The sequence below is a fragment of the Schistocerca gregaria genome, chromosome 4 (genome assembly GCF_023897955.1).
Source record: "Schistocerca gregaria isolate iqSchGreg1 chromosome 4, iqSchGreg1.2, whole genome shotgun sequence".
NCBI lineage: Eukaryota > Metazoa > Arthropoda > Insecta > Orthoptera > Acrididae > Schistocerca > Schistocerca gregaria.
The window spans coordinates 420,766,447-420,784,486 of record NC_064923.1 but is presented as its reverse complement, the minus strand read 5'-3'; the positions used below and the strand labels follow the sequence as shown (position 1 = coordinate 420,784,486).

The 18,040-nt window shown below is 36.7% G+C and overlaps 1 protein-coding gene across 2 annotated transcripts; it reads left to right on the top strand.

Annotated features, from left to right (window-relative positions):
- Positions 1-11,146: 11,146 nt before the first annotated feature.
- Positions 11,147-17,833, top strand: LOC126268103 (uncharacterized). 2 transcript variants are annotated; one of them, XM_049973614.1, is made up of 2 exons: positions 11,147-11,397; positions 15,398-17,833. In XM_049973614.1, the coding sequence occupies exon 2, from the start codon at positions 16,109-16,111 to the stop codon at positions 16,595-16,597; it is 489 nt and encodes a 162-aa protein (XP_049829571.1). In that variant the 5' UTR covers positions 11,147-11,397; positions 15,398-16,108; the 3' UTR covers positions 16,598-17,833. The 2 variants fall into 2 exon arrangements, with proteins under 2 accessions (XP_049829571.1, XP_049829572.1); XM_049973615.1 differs by having other exon boundaries at positions 11,167-11,397; positions 15,415-17,825.
- The last annotated feature ends 207 nt before the right edge of the window (positions 17,834-18,040 follow it).

The following is an 18,040-nucleotide window of genomic DNA, read 5'->3' as shown; positions in this document are numbered from 1 at the left end:
TGAAGAATTAGATAAGGCTATTAAACAAGTATAAATGGAAAATCAGCTGGCTTAGATGATATACCAACAGAGCAAATTAAACACTTTGGCATAACAACAAAGAAATGAATTTTGCAACATTAATAACTGTGTGAGCATATATCAAATCCCAAAGATATGGCGGAAGAGCCGAGTAATTGCTTTGCTGAAACCTGGTAAAGAAGGAAACAATCCAAAGAATTTTAGACCAGTTTCGTTATTTGGTCGTCTATACAAACTGCTGAAAAGAATGATCTTAAATCGCCTTCTACCTGTATTTGACCCCCAGCTAATACCTAACAAGCTGGATTTCGTCCTGGTACAGGCTGCATTGACAACTCATTAATCTTACACACTTCCTAGAACATGGGTCTCAAGCTTGTAAGGTGACATGGATGGTATTTGTCGACTTATCAGCAGCCTAGGACACTATCGATCACCAGCTACAATCAAGGTATACAGCATGACCAAGGATTTTAGCCTCACTAGAATCATCACAACAATTCTGCAAAAACTCAGATTCTTCGTTGACTCTCAAGGGCACTGCAGGCAAGAGAGACTATAGAAAAACGACCAAGCTACAGATCCCAACACCAGGAGTTTCTTGTATGCTGATGACATTACTCTTACTACTCAGAATTTGAATCAGTGAAGAACACCTCACGAATGCTCTTGAAAATCTATCAAGATAGTATAGCTCAAAGACTCAAGTGTGTGCTTTTCATTTGAGAAATATGGAAACTTTTCTTAAATTGATGATAGTGTGGTGAGGAGTTGAGTTACAACTCTGCTGCACTCCAAAATACCCAGGAGTTACGCTGAACAGATCTATCGCTTTCAAAACACACTGCATGAATTGCAAGTTGAAAGTTATCACCAGGAGCAATCTGTTAAGCAAATTGACTGCAACACATTAGGGCAGTCAGTTCCAAGCCATCTGAAGCCCTGTACTTGGATTAGTCTATTCTGCAGCAGAATATGTTCGTTCTGTTTGGTATAATTAATCACATGCCAAACAGGTAGATGTAGCTCTCAATGACACCTGCACAATTATAACAACTTGTTTGAAATCTACCCCTGTCGATTGAATTTAGTACCTTGCAGGAATAACATGACCTCCCATACAAAGAGATCTGCGGCGAGTAATGAACGAAAGAAAGGGGAACAAGGACAATCCTATCCCCTGTATGGGCATAAACCACATTCGCAGCAACTGGAGACAACGAAAAGCTTCCTTAGAACATGAAACGTTCGTATTGCCACTGCTGAAAATGCCAGGATGCAACTTTGGAGGGATAAGACTTACTTTCCCTCTGGTTGGAGAAGAGTTTCTGAACTCGCTCCCCTGCCCCACAGGACATGACCAGGAATGGATGAGCTGTAAATCTTTGAATAGGTTGAGATCAGGAGTGGGTAGATTAAGGTTTAATCTAGGAAGATGGGGCTACAGTACAGAAAACAATCTTAAGTGTGGTTGTGGAGAAGTCCAGTCTGTCCAGCACTGCTGCATTGTTTATTGTGTCAAACCTCCTGTGCTGCACAAAACATCCATCAATTGACAGAAAATGAACTGGAAGTGGCCAAGTTTCGGTCAAAGGCTATATTGCATGTTAATTGTGCACCTATGTTAATTTTTGACAAGAGAATAAATGTATAAAATATTGTTCAGTTCAATTTCAATATACTTTAGTTAATCAGTTTGCAAGAGATTGTGATCCTCACCCTTCCCCCCGTTTTCTATGACATAATAACTGTGAAATGGAATTAAGTGTGATAATTAGCCACCGTTTTTGATCACCCAAACCCACATTTGTGTCTATTGTCTGGGCGCCACCACATAGGCTGAAAACTGACCACTGTCCTAATTACAGATCACGATCCTAAATACCGACGACCGTGGACCGGAAGTAGGCGTCATTTGATATTTGATATTTAATACTGGGAAAAACACCTCCGCTCCCTCTCAGCTGGCTACTTCTTGTTGCTACATATGGACTGCAAACCTGTAGACAAAGATGGCGAGCAAGCCCGACCAAGTGACGTCCATTTGTTCTCGCGGCTTGTGAACAAATCATCAGATGGTAGCATTCCTTTGATCAGGAAATCCCAGACTCGCTTCCTGTCTCTAACTCTCTCAAGTGGTTACTTCCTGTTTGTGTGTACAAATCTATGAACTAAAGTGTTCAAACACACAGACAGAGGTTTACGACCCTCCTCAGAATGCTGTGTTCCTATTGGCTACTACTGGGGACAATGGGAGAGTTGTGGCAATTTCAGTATCAAAATTGGCGGGAAGTAATCCATTTACACTACTCTACAAAATTAATTGTTTAGCAATTTACAGGACTCAACACTCAGCATCACCTTATGATGAGTCTTCTTCATAATAAAACATATTTTCTGCATTTGAGAATCACACAAACATTTTGCAGATAAAGTAATTAAAATTCCACCACAAATAGATTGTAGCGGTAAATATATACTGTATGAGGTCTTGTATGCACCAAAGTTTGAAAATACAAACACCCTCCTGCAACACAACTTTTCCACTTCACCGTAAATATATCTGGTGAAAAAAAAACCTTCCGATCACAGATACTCATGGTCATGAAGTGTATGCTGTCTGCCGACTGCTGGGCAGCCATGGGCACACACATCGCCAGCTGTACCAGACGTTCAGAGACCCAAGAGAGTGCACTGTGACTACTAACTAGTCAGCCATCAATTTACATGGGGGAATAATCATACAGTGCAAACACTCACCATATTTAATCTTCTCACTCAACACAAAGTCCACATCTGCCGCCGGACAGCCAACATATTGGTTACTTCACTATTCAGCCACCCAGACTGCACTGGATCAAGGACTGGGGCTCGCAACTATGGGCAAGATCCGACAGGTCGGAGTGTTCTTCGAACTTGACGGCATGTGAGGCTAAGCTGAAGCATCCAGTCTGCCACTGGTAATAGACACTCAGCTTGGACATATGGTTCTAACTGCAATTCCATCCTGATGTAAACTCCACAGTTTAAAAATCCACTTTACCCAACACAAAATGGAGATGTTGTTATACACCTCGAATTTCTCATGCGAAATGCAGATTCCTTCCTTTTATACGAGTTACTTTCGAAGACAGAAGAAATCTGAGCATACATGCATTTTCACATCGCTAAAGTATCATTACTTGTCAAAATCCTGTACAACAATATGACATAGGTTGTTTTCCTCTAAGTATTCTCTCATCAGGTGAAAAAGACCGGTTCTTATCAGAGTAACATCGGTTATGTGCTGCTTCAGAGGACTACAACAGTAAACTCATTTTTGGTTCATGATGGAATGCTCTACCTGTGTCACAGGATGCCTCCTCACTTTCGAATTCCTTCAAAGCAGCCAGACGCCTCGTCACCTACAAAGTCTCTTAATGTAGCAGCACAGAGGAGTTGTAAATATGAGATTTGTAGTACATATCGCTTTACATATTCGATAATGTAGTTGATTTTGTTACAATGGTCATCTCTCCATGTGTAGGTGAGAGGCTGAATAGGTTGTTTAATGTGGATGGCCATCAAATGTAGAGTAATAAATTTGTATACTACAGATCAAAAGCCCAGATGTGATCCAAAGTTACTGGCAACAATTTTTTAGATTTTTATAAAGTGTCATCCTTAGATAAAGAACGTTGTATTACCATCTTTTGAGGACTGCAATATACAGCTACAGAACGGATTGCATTTTTGACCCTATACAATATCGTCAAAAGTGTTTTAAACTCTAACAAACAGTGTTAAAGTGTCCATACATGTGGTTACAATAAGCTTTGCGTCTCCCTTCACTAAACAACATTGTATTACCAGCTTGGGGACTGCCATATACGACTACTGAACAGATCACGTGTTTCACCCTGTGCAAGACTGTTTAAGTGTGTTACACTCTAACAAGCAGAATTTACGATGTGCTTCTCTGTACCCTAAAGCAATCACAACCATGCAGTGCCACCTAATAATAGGAATACATACAAGTTGACTGGCCTCTTGGATACTTTTCTAGAAAAGAGAAGCATCTGCCTCTACATTGACATTGATCTGCATTAAAGGATGATAGCAAGTATGTGGAGTAATAAGTGGAGAGAGGTTGTAATTAGGTAGACTGACGATGCATTCTAGAGAGAGACAGATGCTGTGACAGATGATTTATCGCACTTTTAACCATTTTTTCCCTTTGTTCTCTTGGCCTATATCTGTCGTGTGGTATAACCTGCTTTCGATTCATATACAGCTGCGAGTTCTATGTGAAACTTAGAGTGCTAACTGCGTGCACTCGTTAACAGCAAACCTCCCCATACCACAGTCAGCAGAGGAATACCAACACATGTGTTGTGGGTCCCTGGTTCAATCCCGGGTTTCGGCACCAAAATATTATGGACACACAACACCCTTATTCCAGTACAACATTAATTTATTTCTCTCCAAGGAACGTACAACATGGAATATAAAACATTAATTCAAGGATAATCAATATTTCCAGAGTGTCTATAATTACAAATATCAACCCGCAACAGCATGTGTGATGAATCATGTCCATCAAACCAATGGACAACCTATTTGAACACCTTCCTCTAGACGAACGTAGATTTCTGTGAGGTATTCCATTTCTCCACCACATCTTGGACATAAATCGAGTCTTCAGTTCCATACCTGCAGCAATTCTAACTAGTTACAGAGGCTTGTGAGATACTGCAATCCCTGTGTATACATTTGCTTCACAGATGTTGTGTGTGAAAGAGAACGTGTTCTGTTCATGGAGTTAGCGCAGCATAGTGTGTAATTCCACATGTCAAACACCACTGATATACATTTGCCTATTTTCTTACAGGATATGGTTGTTTCATACATTTTCCATTGCTGACGATCATTTTATGGGACTCATGCAAGCATAGCATAATTTTCGAAACGTAATTGGACATCAACAGTGAATGCTATACACCTCTGGAAAGCTATACTGTACATGTATCACAAAGAATCTATCTTTTATTTTTCCTTTGGTATAGAAGGTATTAGTTTCCTCATCTTAAAGTTTTCCACTATAGTCTGTGGGATAAAAAACCTGCAGGGTAGATGAGTATCAGGTGGTGGAAAAATGTTTCCTGGATTGGTGTATTAATAGTGTTGCATTCCATGTGACTAACATATTGGAAACCATAGTTCTTTAACAATGCACCATTTTTAACTGAAGAACTGTGTAGCCTTGGGATTGGGTGTTTATGTTCTATGATCATTTCTCTTTTTCCAGTACCTTCTTGGTATGTAATTCGAACACAAGGACAATACCGCAGAACTGATAGCGCAAGTGATTTGCGGAAATTTATATAAGCAACTCGGGATTTTCACAGTACCTTCGCAATACATATATTCACTTATGAAATTTGTCATCAATAACCCACCCCAATTCAAAAACAGCAGCGAAATGCATAGCTGCAACACTAGAAAAAAGGGTGACCTTCACTATTCAAGGATTAAATCTCAATTTGGCACAGAAAAGGGTGAATTATGCTGCCACAAAAATCTTTGGTCATTTGCCAAATAGTATTAAATGTCTGACAGATAGCCAATCAACATTTAAAAGCTTATTTTAAAAAATTCTGAATGACAACTCCTTCTACTCAATAGATGAATTCTTAAATACGATGTAGTAACTGTAAAAAAAATAATTATTTTGTGTAAAGGAAACTTATGTTAAAGTGGCACATCCCACATCATTACAAAATGATGGGAGTGGCATAGGGCTGCACTAGGATACACAACATATCTTGAGAAAACCGTTTACTTAACCATGTTAAGTTCTCAGCTGCTTTACAGATGTGTGTGTATGACGACTTTAGCATGTATAAAAGATTATTTCATAACAGTATGCTGTAAGGCTTTCCACAAGCCAGATGCAGAAGTTCACACTAGATGGCAATAAAATCTCCACAGATTCCAAATGAAATTTTATGCAGAATAAATACTAACAGGCAAACACTTTAGCCATCTCATTAATGCAAGGTACCCCTCTCATGCAAAGAATCTTTTAGGTTTGTTTCCTAACAGTTTAATAGTAATTAAAAATCAAGTTCACTATAACAGTTTAAAGATCCCAAGTCTTGTGTGAACAAATAAGCTGAAGACACATGAAGATGGAAATTATTCAAAAAGTTTTCTCATATCTCCATGAGACTTCCAAATATTATAAACCGTTAGCTACATGAGGTCCAATATATTAATTTTGAAAAGGCTAGATTTCAACTAGCCGCACAGAGGTGATACTGAATTACACACAGGTACAACAAAGAGATTTCTATACATGTGAGCGCTTTTGTCCAAAAGGCCTTGTTCATGGTCAGACACAGTGCTCATTTGTGAAAGAGTTGTGGTTGCATGAATGTGTGTGTGTATTTTCTACATCAGAAGAAGGCGCTTTGACCAAAAACTCACATATATAGCAGTATTTTTCTTATGGCTGTCTGGGACTCAACAACTCATCTATATGGTATCAGTCTATCCTTTTCTTAATATAAATGTTATTCCATCCTGAATTATCTGTTGTTCAATTTCAATATTGACAGTCCTTTCACACTGCAGTACATTTTTGATTAGCCAGAAAGAGTCCTTGTGATGAACTCATCTTGGGTGTTCAGTGTAGAACTATGCACAGCATAGACATCACGAGATAGCACTGACAGTTGTCAACACTAGTTCACGACTCAGGCAGCAACAGGTACTGAGAACGATATCGGTAGCACGTTATAAAACAGTCGGGTTTTTGTGAAGGGTGAGAGCTGGGACCATGTATTGTGTACTTTTACTGAGAAGCAAGACAGCACCATTTGTAAGGTATATATAACTAAATTACATTGCGAGGATGACCATTTCATTAACAAATACTTATCAAGTGATGAGCTTTCAATGGTACCAATCAGTAATTTTAATTGTGTAAAATGGGCAAGTTAATCAATAAGAAACAAATTCTGTAAGGTTATACTTTTATTGACTTAGTAAAATTCTTATAACTATTACAGACACCTGAATAAAACAAATGTGGGAATTAGTTGTAAGTCAGCTACTGTGAGATATCTGTAGCTCAAAACAGTCAATCAACTGGCTTTCAGTGCTTACTAGATGAAATATTAAACTCTAAGCACTTCATGAAAACAGAAACTTTTCCCCTTTGCATCCAACATTTAAACCTTTCTCAAAAGCTTTAAAACAAATAAGACAATTCTGTATGATTACTGTTTCAGGGAGCCAAGTATTTTAGTTGGTGAAACAAATATAATAGTGTGGTTGAAACATATTACAATACTCATGGCTAAAATTATCTAAAACTCAAAAGCAGTATTTTCTTAGCTTAGTAAAGGTCACACAAAACAACATAGTATCAGGTTAAAAAGACAAAAGAATGTACTCTGTACATTAAATTAGGCCCTACATTGGGTGTCAAAATGTAATAAATTAGAATAGGGCTATGGTACCACATGGGCATTATGTAAATCAAATCAAAATACTGAACAACAAAAATATAGTAAATTGGGAATAGGATTTGCAAATAGCGTTGGTTAAAACATGATATGCAAGTTATAAAATTAATATTCATTTATTTGCATTTAATCGCATACACTACAACCTCTAAGCTCTCACAAGGATCAGAGTAGATACATAGTTTTAGTTCCATATGTATACATATATAGTGAGGAGAACCTCGCAGATGTAGACTACTGCAGAGTACAAATACATAAATGATCTATTTTGGACAGTGACAACTGCCTCAATAAATATGAAGGAGAACATTATTCCACATGCTGTGTTTCAAATAACATTGAGGAATAGTGCAACTCCTGGAAATGTACTTCGGTGAAACAGTATCACTTCTTCATTGCAAAGAAAATAACACACAACAGCAATGTTAATAATTTAATATTCTATGGTATATTTATTGGTCCTGTGAATCATACATGCAGAGATTGTGTAAAGTTTGGAAGGTAGGAAAGGAGATACTGGCAGAAGTAAAGCTGTGAGAACGGGGTGTGAGTTGTGCTTGGATAACTCAGTTGGTAGAGCACTTGTATGCGAACGGCAAATGTCCCAAGTTCGATTCTCGGTCCGGCACAAAGCTTTAATCTGCCAGGAAGTTTCATATCAGCGCACACTCCGCTGCAGAGTGAAAATCTCATTCTGGAAACATCCCCCAGGCTGTGGCTAAGCCATGTCTCTGCAATATCCTTTCTTTCGGGAGTGCTAGCTCTGCATGGTTCGCAGGAGAGCTTCTGTAAAGTTTGGAAGGTAGGAAACGAGGTACTGGCAGAAGTAAAGCTGTGAGGACGAGGCGTGAGTCGTACTTGGGTAGCTCAGTTGGTTCAGCATTTGCCCGCGAAAGGCAAAGGTCCCAAGTTCGAGTCTCTGTCCGGAACACAGTTTTAATGTGCCAGGAAGTTTCATAACAGCACACACTCCACTGCAGAGTGAAAATCTCATTCTGGGACATTTTGGTGTTTTGGAGCAATCTTGCTATTTTCATCTACGATTTTCCTTATAAACGTTATTGTTCCTAGGCTATATAAGCATGGTAATGGAAGAATTTGAAGCTCTTTAAATGAAGATCGAGGTGCTGTGCCTTTCATGGGTCATATAATTCTTTTTTGTGCTGTACTATATACCAGCCATAAGCAGTAGTTTAGCTAATTTTTAAACATCGCTAATTTATATGGAATAATATCCACATAAGTAACACACTTTCAAATATTAGATATTTTAATATTGGCGATTTATAAAACTTAATAAAATTCAATTTAAACTCTACATTAAAATGCAGATTTCCTTGGGTTTCATAACTTTCCTGAAATTCCCTGTGTTTTTCCTGGTTAAACGTCATTCAATATCTAGGTAGGTACTCCGCAAACCACCGCACGGTCCATGGCGGAGGGTACCTTGCTCCACTACTTGTCATTTCCTTTCCTGTTCCACTTGGAAATAGAGCGACTGTCTCCTTGTACTTGTTAGCAGTTTGTGTAATTAAAACATTTACAATGAGTGCTTTTAAGTGTGAAATTTGTGGAAACAAATACAATTATCAGAAGACCCTGAGACAGCATATTTTCAGAGTGCACCCACAGCAGTTGAATGAAATCGTACTTCATGCTACAAATTATGAACCTTCATGTTCCTGTCAGTGCTACATATGTGAGAAGAGTTTTATTTGGAAAAGAAGTTTAAAACGCCGCCAACAATACGTTCATGGCATAACGAAGCAGCAGAGAGGTTGAAGTGTATGATGTACACATTTGAAATAGTGGAAAAATAGTGTTGGATTGATCATTTTGATGCCACTCACCAAATACATGTGAAATCTGAAGATCTAGAGTTCTCTAGTGGAAAGAATAAATTGAACATATTACACAATCCAGATTCGTGAAACACCATGGCATTAAGTTTGTTGATGATTGCCCAACCTGTAAGTTTCTTTTCCATCATTCATGTCTGTTTCTTTCCAAAGGTGAAGGTATGAGACACCTTAAAATGGCAGGTAGTAACAAAACTGATGGAAAGTGCCCTGCAAAGATGAAAAAAAATGAAATGATCATATGGCATTTATTGGCTCGGATATTCCCTTCAGGATTCGACCGCCACATTGCAAGTCTTTTTAGCTGACGCCACTTTGGAGACGTGTGTGTTAATGACGATGAAACTGATGATGAATGACGTACAACACCCAGTCCCCTGCCAGGAATTGAGCCCAGACCCCTTGCATGGTACATGGTAATGCAACTGCTACGCTCTGGAGGCGGACTGCAGAGATGAAAGTCCTCTCTAAGGAAGAAAAGTGGCTAGTTAATTTTGTGTTGACTCATTTTGGACACAATCTACACTTAAGTCGTTTGAATTTGATGCCACAAGAAGATGAGAGCATAGCTGGAGACATTGCATTGGGAATCCTGTTTCCCATTGTTCTTGACAAAATTTGATCAACAGTACAGGATTCAAATTCGGAGAGAGTACATCTCACAACATTGCAGGACTTGCATAACATTGCAGCTGCTAATAATTTGGCTTCAAAGTCAGTCGAACATGAAAATGATGCCCTCAGCGTCGAAGCTAGGGAACATGAAGTTAAGCAAAGTGATAATTAGTGTGTTTTACTTTATAAGTCTCAAGAAATAATCACTGACCAGCACCCGGAATTGAGAAGCGAGGATTTCATTTTAGTAATAATGGACACTGCATATGGTGAATTATTGGCAACATATGGTAATGATTATATTTGTGTTGATGGTCTAAATGGCTATGATGTTGATCTTACCACAATACTAATTCTGGATGATATGAGATAAGGATTTCCATGCACTTTCGTCATTTCTAATACAAATGACAGTGATGTGTTAAATATATTTTTCAACTATATAAAGACTCAGGTAGGACAGATGTGCCCCAAGGTATTCATGTCAGATCTGGCAGTATCCTACAGTATTGCTTGGAACGTAGCAAATGGTGTCTCGACTGACTTTGAAGCCAAATTCTAAGAAGCTGCAATGTTGCATAGGTTCTAAAATGTTGTGATATGTACGCTCTCGGAATTTGAATCCTGCCCTGTTGCTAGAATTTTGTCAAGAGCAATAGGAAAGAGGATTCCCACAGTAATGTCTGCAGCTATGCTCTCGCGTTCTTGTGGTGTTAGATTCAAATAACTTAAGTCTAGATCGTGTTCAACATGAGTCGACACAAAATTAACAAGGCACTTATTTTCTTTATTGAAGACTTTCAACTCTGCAGAGCACTTTCCATCAGTTTTGTTACTACCTACTAATTTTAAGTGTCTCATCCCTTCAACTTTGGAAACAAATTGACATGAATTATGGAAACATACTTACAGGTTGAGTAATCATCAACAAACGTAATGCAACGGTGTTTCACGAGTATGGATTGTGTAGTGTGTTCAATTTCTTCTTTCCACTTTTAAAATGCACCTTCGCTAGAGAACGCGTTCTTCAAACTTCACACGCATTTGATGAGAAGCTTGAAAATGTTCAAACAAACACTTCGAGGCGACTATCGTCTCTACAAGTGAAATATCTTTGCCAAAGTAGGCTCTCTGACCTCATGCAAATCTATTGTGCGCCGCCATGTTGCTTTTCATTCTGTTTTGTGCTGCAGACTGCGTATGACTGTGTAAATGTTAACACATAATAAAGTCGTCTTCATGTATTTTTGTGTGTTATTTAACGATTGCCGCCGCTCCGTATATCAGGAATAGCCACAACTTTTTGACTCAGCTTCAAATGTGCCCATCATAGACTTCAACCTCTTGACAAACTGTACTCATCCAAAAGTTGTTCACGAAGTTAGACCCATGTGAGTTTGATGTATTTGGTCGTTAAGTTCGACAAAAGTGTGTGTGGTTCTATTCATGAAATATTTTTGCGCCAGAGCAAGAAGTTATCTACGATTTGTAATGTGACCACCTCTATCGCCAAATTGCAAACAGAAGCTTTCCCAACATGTTATTAACCTATAGAACTTTATGTTCTGTCGCCATATGTACAAAAAGTGCTTGACAAAGGTTTTAAATATGGCCCTTCCCTTCCTACAGGAAAATGACCGGTTATAATGGATGTAGGTATTGACTATGATCTAATGAAAGATACTATTGCAAAATGCGTGTAGTTAGAGGCTAAACAAAGAAACCAGATTTGAGTGGAGTATCGCGTGCTTCCAAGTCCTTCCTAAATACACTACTAAATTATTGAAAGTTGATGGTAACCGTGCAATAAATTCATGCAAAAGCATGTTCTCAGATTTTGAAGCAAAACTATTAAATAACATGAAGTCGGTGGCGCCTAGACTTCTTAAATAAGGCGTTCCTATTTGTACGGTTGGGATTTTCCATGGAAAGTGGGACACACGATATTTAGAAGTTTAAGATTTGGTACTTTTTATAAAATTTTTGATAGTGCAGGACTTTTTACTGTATGGTAATATTGATTTGTTACTGTATGGTAATATTGATTTGCGGCCCATTATTGTTTTCTCCCCATAATTTGTAGCGATTTTTATAATACCACCTGTTTCTCACATGAGTGTGTGAATTATTGGAAATTTTGGACCTTCATTTCAACTAATGGGCAGTTAAGATTTAGCATATTATTTTATAGGTGTTACATACCATAATGTATTGTAAGAAGAGTGTAAAACATGTAGGTAAATTATAGGTTGGGGAAACCATATAATACAAGATCATGAACTTTCATGTAACATGAGTCACTTTCATGTAATTAAGTTTTTATACCTAGAGAGATATTACAGAACTTTATCTTGTACAGTAATTTACTTATTAGTGTAAATGTGTAATTAATATCACTACTAAAAATTTCCCAATTTCAACCAATATTGTAAAAACAGAAAATTAAATGTGTAACATTAGTCATGTAATCTGAGTCACAGTTGTATTATTTTAAGACTAGAAGAGGCGGATGCCCTTAGGGGCAGCAGAAAGACTAAGGGGAGGAAAAAGAGTGAAGGAAAATATGAAGAATTTAAGAAGCAGCATCTGGAAGAAGCTCCATAAAACCAGCAGAAACAAAAGTTTTTACAGTTGAGTCAACATAAGCAAGGACTGTTATTAGAAGAAAGGAGAGCTAAAAATTGGGAGAGTGTTAGAAAACATAGGCAATGTAAGCAAGGTACTGTCAACTATACCTGAAAATGTGAAGGTAGTTTAAATCTGGTCAGACGGACCTGCCGCACAATTTAAAAACAAATATTTTACTGCTGCTTTATCTCAATTTCAATCATTTCATAATGTGGAAATCTATTGGAACTTACTTGCTGCTCCCATGGTAAAGGAGCTGTAGATGGAATTGTTGCAGTTGTGGATTGGTTAGTGGGGAATGCAGTAAAATAGCGAAAATTCCTAGTAGTGATGCATCAACTTTTGCTCAGGTAGTTCAAAGTGTCACAACTATGTAGGTTTTTCATGTGTCTATTGATGAAATTCGAGGGATTAATGTGAAACTTAATCTGGGTAAAATATTTTCTTCAGTACCAAACACAAAAACATTCACTGCTTCCAGTATAAGAAAGGAGACTTCAAGCATATCTGTTGTCTCAAGAGAATTTGGCTGCTGCAGATTATCATACTGAAGAACTACAGAAAGTGTGAATATTGGAGACTGGTACAAAGTAGAATATGACAGTAAATTTTCAATGCTGGAGAAGTACATTCAGTTTTTGGAAATTGTTACTTAATCAGTGCTATTGAGTGTGCTGCTAAGATGACCTGTGAAATATGATGAAATTATGAAGAAAATTAATCCGCTTGATGTCAGTGCATGAGGATATTTTTAGTTCTTTGACTTTTGAGTTTTCAATCCATTTTCCCATATGTCATGCTCTTATAATTTTTCATAGTGCTTGAAAAGTGAAACATTAATGTTAAGTTTATTTAATTGGCACATGGTGTCATGTTTTCACTTCTCTGCTTGCAGGAAAAAAGTTTTTTCAACAAGAAGTAGCAAGTAACAAGAGTCATGTACCTTTTTCAATATATTACATTATTTCACATGGTATAACTATTTTTAGAAATCTGTAACTCTATCATTTGAATGCCAACCTAATATGCATTTTCTGTGATAAAAACCAGATTCATACTCCTAATAGTTTGAGGACACTTTTGACCTAAATTGCACATTAGGAATAGGATGTCCCAAATTTGTAACATGAGTCACAACATAAATTACCTTCTTGTTCTTTAATTTTAATGCTCATCCCTGTGTAAATAACACTTCAAGATCTTTGCCTGAATATGATTTATAGTGATGATTTACAAAAGAAAATATGGGTTTATAGATTGATAACAAGTCAACATAATAAAACACAGATTTCAAAATGTAACATGAGTTACCATGGAATCTCCCTGTTGTATAGTCATTCACTGATCCATCTCGCAAACTAGCTAGTAAACTGAATGACATAATTAAGAGCAAGACTAAATTTAAACCAAAGCATGGCATTCCAAACTCTGTGGACCTTGTAAATAAGATCAATGTTGTATCTGTCTCACACAGTGCTAAATCAGCATCTTTTGATGTTTGCAGTTCATTTTCAAACATACTAGTAGCTGAATGCATCGATATTCTCCTAGAGGTGATGTACAAGTGTACAGTCAGTCCTGTGGAATAACTTGAGACTGCTACTCAGATAAGATTAGCACAAAACTACTTCCAGTTTCAAGAATCTCTATATAAAAATTAGATGTCTTAGCAATGGGTTCTCCTCTTTATCTGCTGTTGGGTGAAAAATTCATGGACCATTTTGAACAACAGGATCATTCCATGTTCAAGGGACTTTGTGAAAAAAGACAATATTACAAATATAACCTTAAAAATGCAAATTTAAAAGTACATTTGTTCATTGCAAAATAATCATGAATATGAAAAAATTAAATTTCTACCTTCACTAAGTGTTTAAACGTGCGCTACTCTATGCCACCACAGAGAGGTACATTTTATGCTATTTCCAGATGAGTATTGGTTGTGTTATCTATGGCTGATTGTTCTGTTGTTGCAAAGAATATTGAATTCAACATTGTTATAGCTCATAATAATTCGTTGTGTAGAGGTAAGCTAATTGCATTTCTTTATTTTGTTAGTTTTATAATATATATTCTGCTTGTAACACCTGTAACAAAACAATACAACAGTTAAATTTGTAATCTAGTAAATTTGTTGTGTACAATACCTTTCTGTAAAAGTGAGGTTATCCACGCGTTTTACAATATCATACCATTACATGGCATTTTGAAATCTTATTTAACACTCTTAGATTTGTTACGGATGTTACTAATTTTTGTTTCTGGTGTTACTTAACACATGCGTAACACCTGTAACTTGAATTGGAGGGTTTAATGCCACCTTCATCTTTAGTAGGCCTAGTCCCTACATTTAAATTATAAGCAAAGGGTATTATTGTGAATGAAAAAGTTAAACTATGTTTATTACATATGAAAACAGTTTTAAGCATGAAAACTAAAAATTTTTATTACTTTGAATACATTTGTTTAAGCACTACACCTACACTATAAAAGTTAATTAGGGCATTAACCTGACTCAACGGACATTCTCCAAAAAGTTAATTAAGCCCAAAATTCTTTAGATTACATATAGTTTGTTTTCCATTCCAACTTTTCCAAGAACAACAATATTGCTAACCTCAGTTTTAAATTTTGTATAGGCCCAGTAAACTTCTTATTGAGGCAAATTTTAGGCATTCATAAGAGTCTATGTTTAACAATGTCTTTTACTTTTATCTCTCTGCACAGAGTTATGTTTGTACATAAATAGGCCTATATTTTCAGAATTTCTGTCTTCGCAGACCATGGCACCAGTACCAGCGACGGAAAGAGTGAAGAAGCATCGAGAAAAGATGAAAGAAAACCTGGAAAAGAGAGAAGTTAATTGAAGAAAGAACGAGAAAGAGGCAAATTAAGAAGATTGCAAGTTAAAGAAAAATTGAAAAATAATCAACGTCTTACAGATAAGAATCGAAGAAAAAAGAGAGAGAGAGAGGGCATTCAGAGAAAATAAAAAGCTAGAACTCGCAATATCAAAAATTCCAACTGAATCTTCTCCTATTGGGACTTAAAAGTGTAAACAGACATTTGGTAAAGCTGTGAAGAAAGTGTTGAAGATATTTCCAGAAAGCCCCAGTAAAAAATCTGCTGTTATTAAAAAGATAGTTTCCGATATAATTGGCTCTGAAACTTTCATATGTGATATAAAACATACCAGAACTCCAGTCTTAAGCGAAGAGGAGAAACTAAAAAGTCAAGACTTCTACACTGGGGATGACATTAGCCGCCAAGCTCCTGGCTGTAAAGATGTTGTAACCGTATGGAAAAAACGGAGAATGTAAACAGAAATTCCAAAAGCATCACTTACTTCTGACTGTCGGAGAGGTTTATGAGGAATTCAAAAAACTCCATCCAGATATTTCTGTAGGAAAGTCCAAGTTTTATTCACTGTGACCACCTTTTGTTCTCCTATTATATACACCACATAATGTATGTATGTGTAAGTACCACTACAATTTCATGAGCATACTTGAGTGTTTGAGCAAAACTGTTCCAAGCAATCACAAGAAATTATTGAATGAATTAAGTTGTAATTCACAGAATGACGACTGTGTTTTTGGGTCATGCCAGGAATGTCAAATTAAATTGAGCAAATTTATCCCAGAAGACTTAACTGAAACGATTGTCTGGAGGCAATGGGAAAATGAAGCGAAACATCGTCCTTGTCTTAGTGAACATTCAGGGAGCTGCGATGATGCTTTAGCATCACTGGTTGACACATTGACCCCGTTTAAAAAACATTGCTACATGAAGATAAAGCTGAATGATTTCTTCCAAGGAAAGAAAAACAGCCTTGACGTTGAAGAATGTGTTCTTCAAATGGACTTTGCACAGAATTATGCTCTAATTTCACAAGATGAGGTACAGAGTGCACACTGGGCAAGTAACTATTTGCATTTTCTGCATTTGGTTTGCAAACCATGAAGTCAGCTCCTATGCAGTCATCAGTAACGACCTTTCACACACAAAATATTCCGTGTGGACTTTTCTTAAAACTGTTATAATGGAGATTTTTAAAAAAAAGATTTCCTAAAGTTAAAAGAGTTTTTATATTTTCTGACAACTCTGCTGGGCAGTTCAAAAATAAGTATACTTTGACCAATCTAAGTTATTTTGAGAGAGGCTTTGGACTGACAGTTGAGTGGAATTTTTTTGCCAGTTCACATGGTAAAGGAGCCATCGATGGCATTGGAAGTGCACTGAAGAGGAATGTGTGGACAGCCATTAGATCTAGGAAAGTTATTATTAACAACACAATTGATTTTTATGACTACACTCTGAAGAATTTTTCCAAAATTAAGGTACTACGGATTGATAAGATAACAGTGGAGCATAACATTCCTATTTTGGATGAAAGGTGCAAAAATTTAAAAGCGATTCCTCAAATCCAGGGCTGCCACCACTTTCAGCCTTATAACACAACTGATTTACTGGTTTCAAAAACGGCAGAGTCATTAATGACAAGGGTATCAGTATTTATTACTGAGGAGGAAAAGGCTAAAACATTACATGCAAAAAGATGCATAAACTTCTATGAAGTGTGCAGTTCTGATGATTCTGATCAGGAGACTGTTTCACTATCTGAATCACAAGACAATATTGGAAGTGCTTGTGAGTTATGCCTAACTAATAAAATTGAAAAGTCTGATTTAAAATTTGGGTTATTTGTCTTGGTTGACATTCCAAATGACAAAAAGAAGCCAACCCTATCCAAAATTCAATACCGTTACTTGGGAATCTGCCAGAGTGAGGTTGATGAAGAGGAGGATGTGGAAATAATGTTTCTGACCAGTAGGAAAAACTAAAACACTTTTTAAACTAGATGAAACTGATGTTTGATTTGTGAAATTCATCACGTACTATCTAAGGTAACAACACCAGAAATCAAACAAGTTCAATTTTGAGTTGGATGTTGCTGAAAAAGATTATTAAATGAAGTTTTTAAACCTATCAATAATAATAAAACATTTTTGTCATAAATTTATTAGGCCTTCAAACTGAGGTAAATGTTAAGTAAGTAACGATATCTTGGCCTAGTTGTACTATAAAATTGTAACAATTTTTTGTGTAACAAATAGCTTTATTCTTCAAATATGTTTCCTTAAGTACATACTTTTATTCCAAATAAACTACAATACTTCTTTTCTTTTTATGTAATTGTAAGAGGTAGATTTATTCCTTATTTTAAGGTGTGTACATGTTACACCTGTAACTATGGAATTGCCCAACACTTTCTGAAAAAAGAACCTTTGAGTATAAATATTACAGATTGTTTAGATATATAGATGAATTCCTGTGTATGTGGACTGGCACCACAAAGACTGCCCATCACATTTTCGCAAAACCTAAACAATCAACATAAAAATA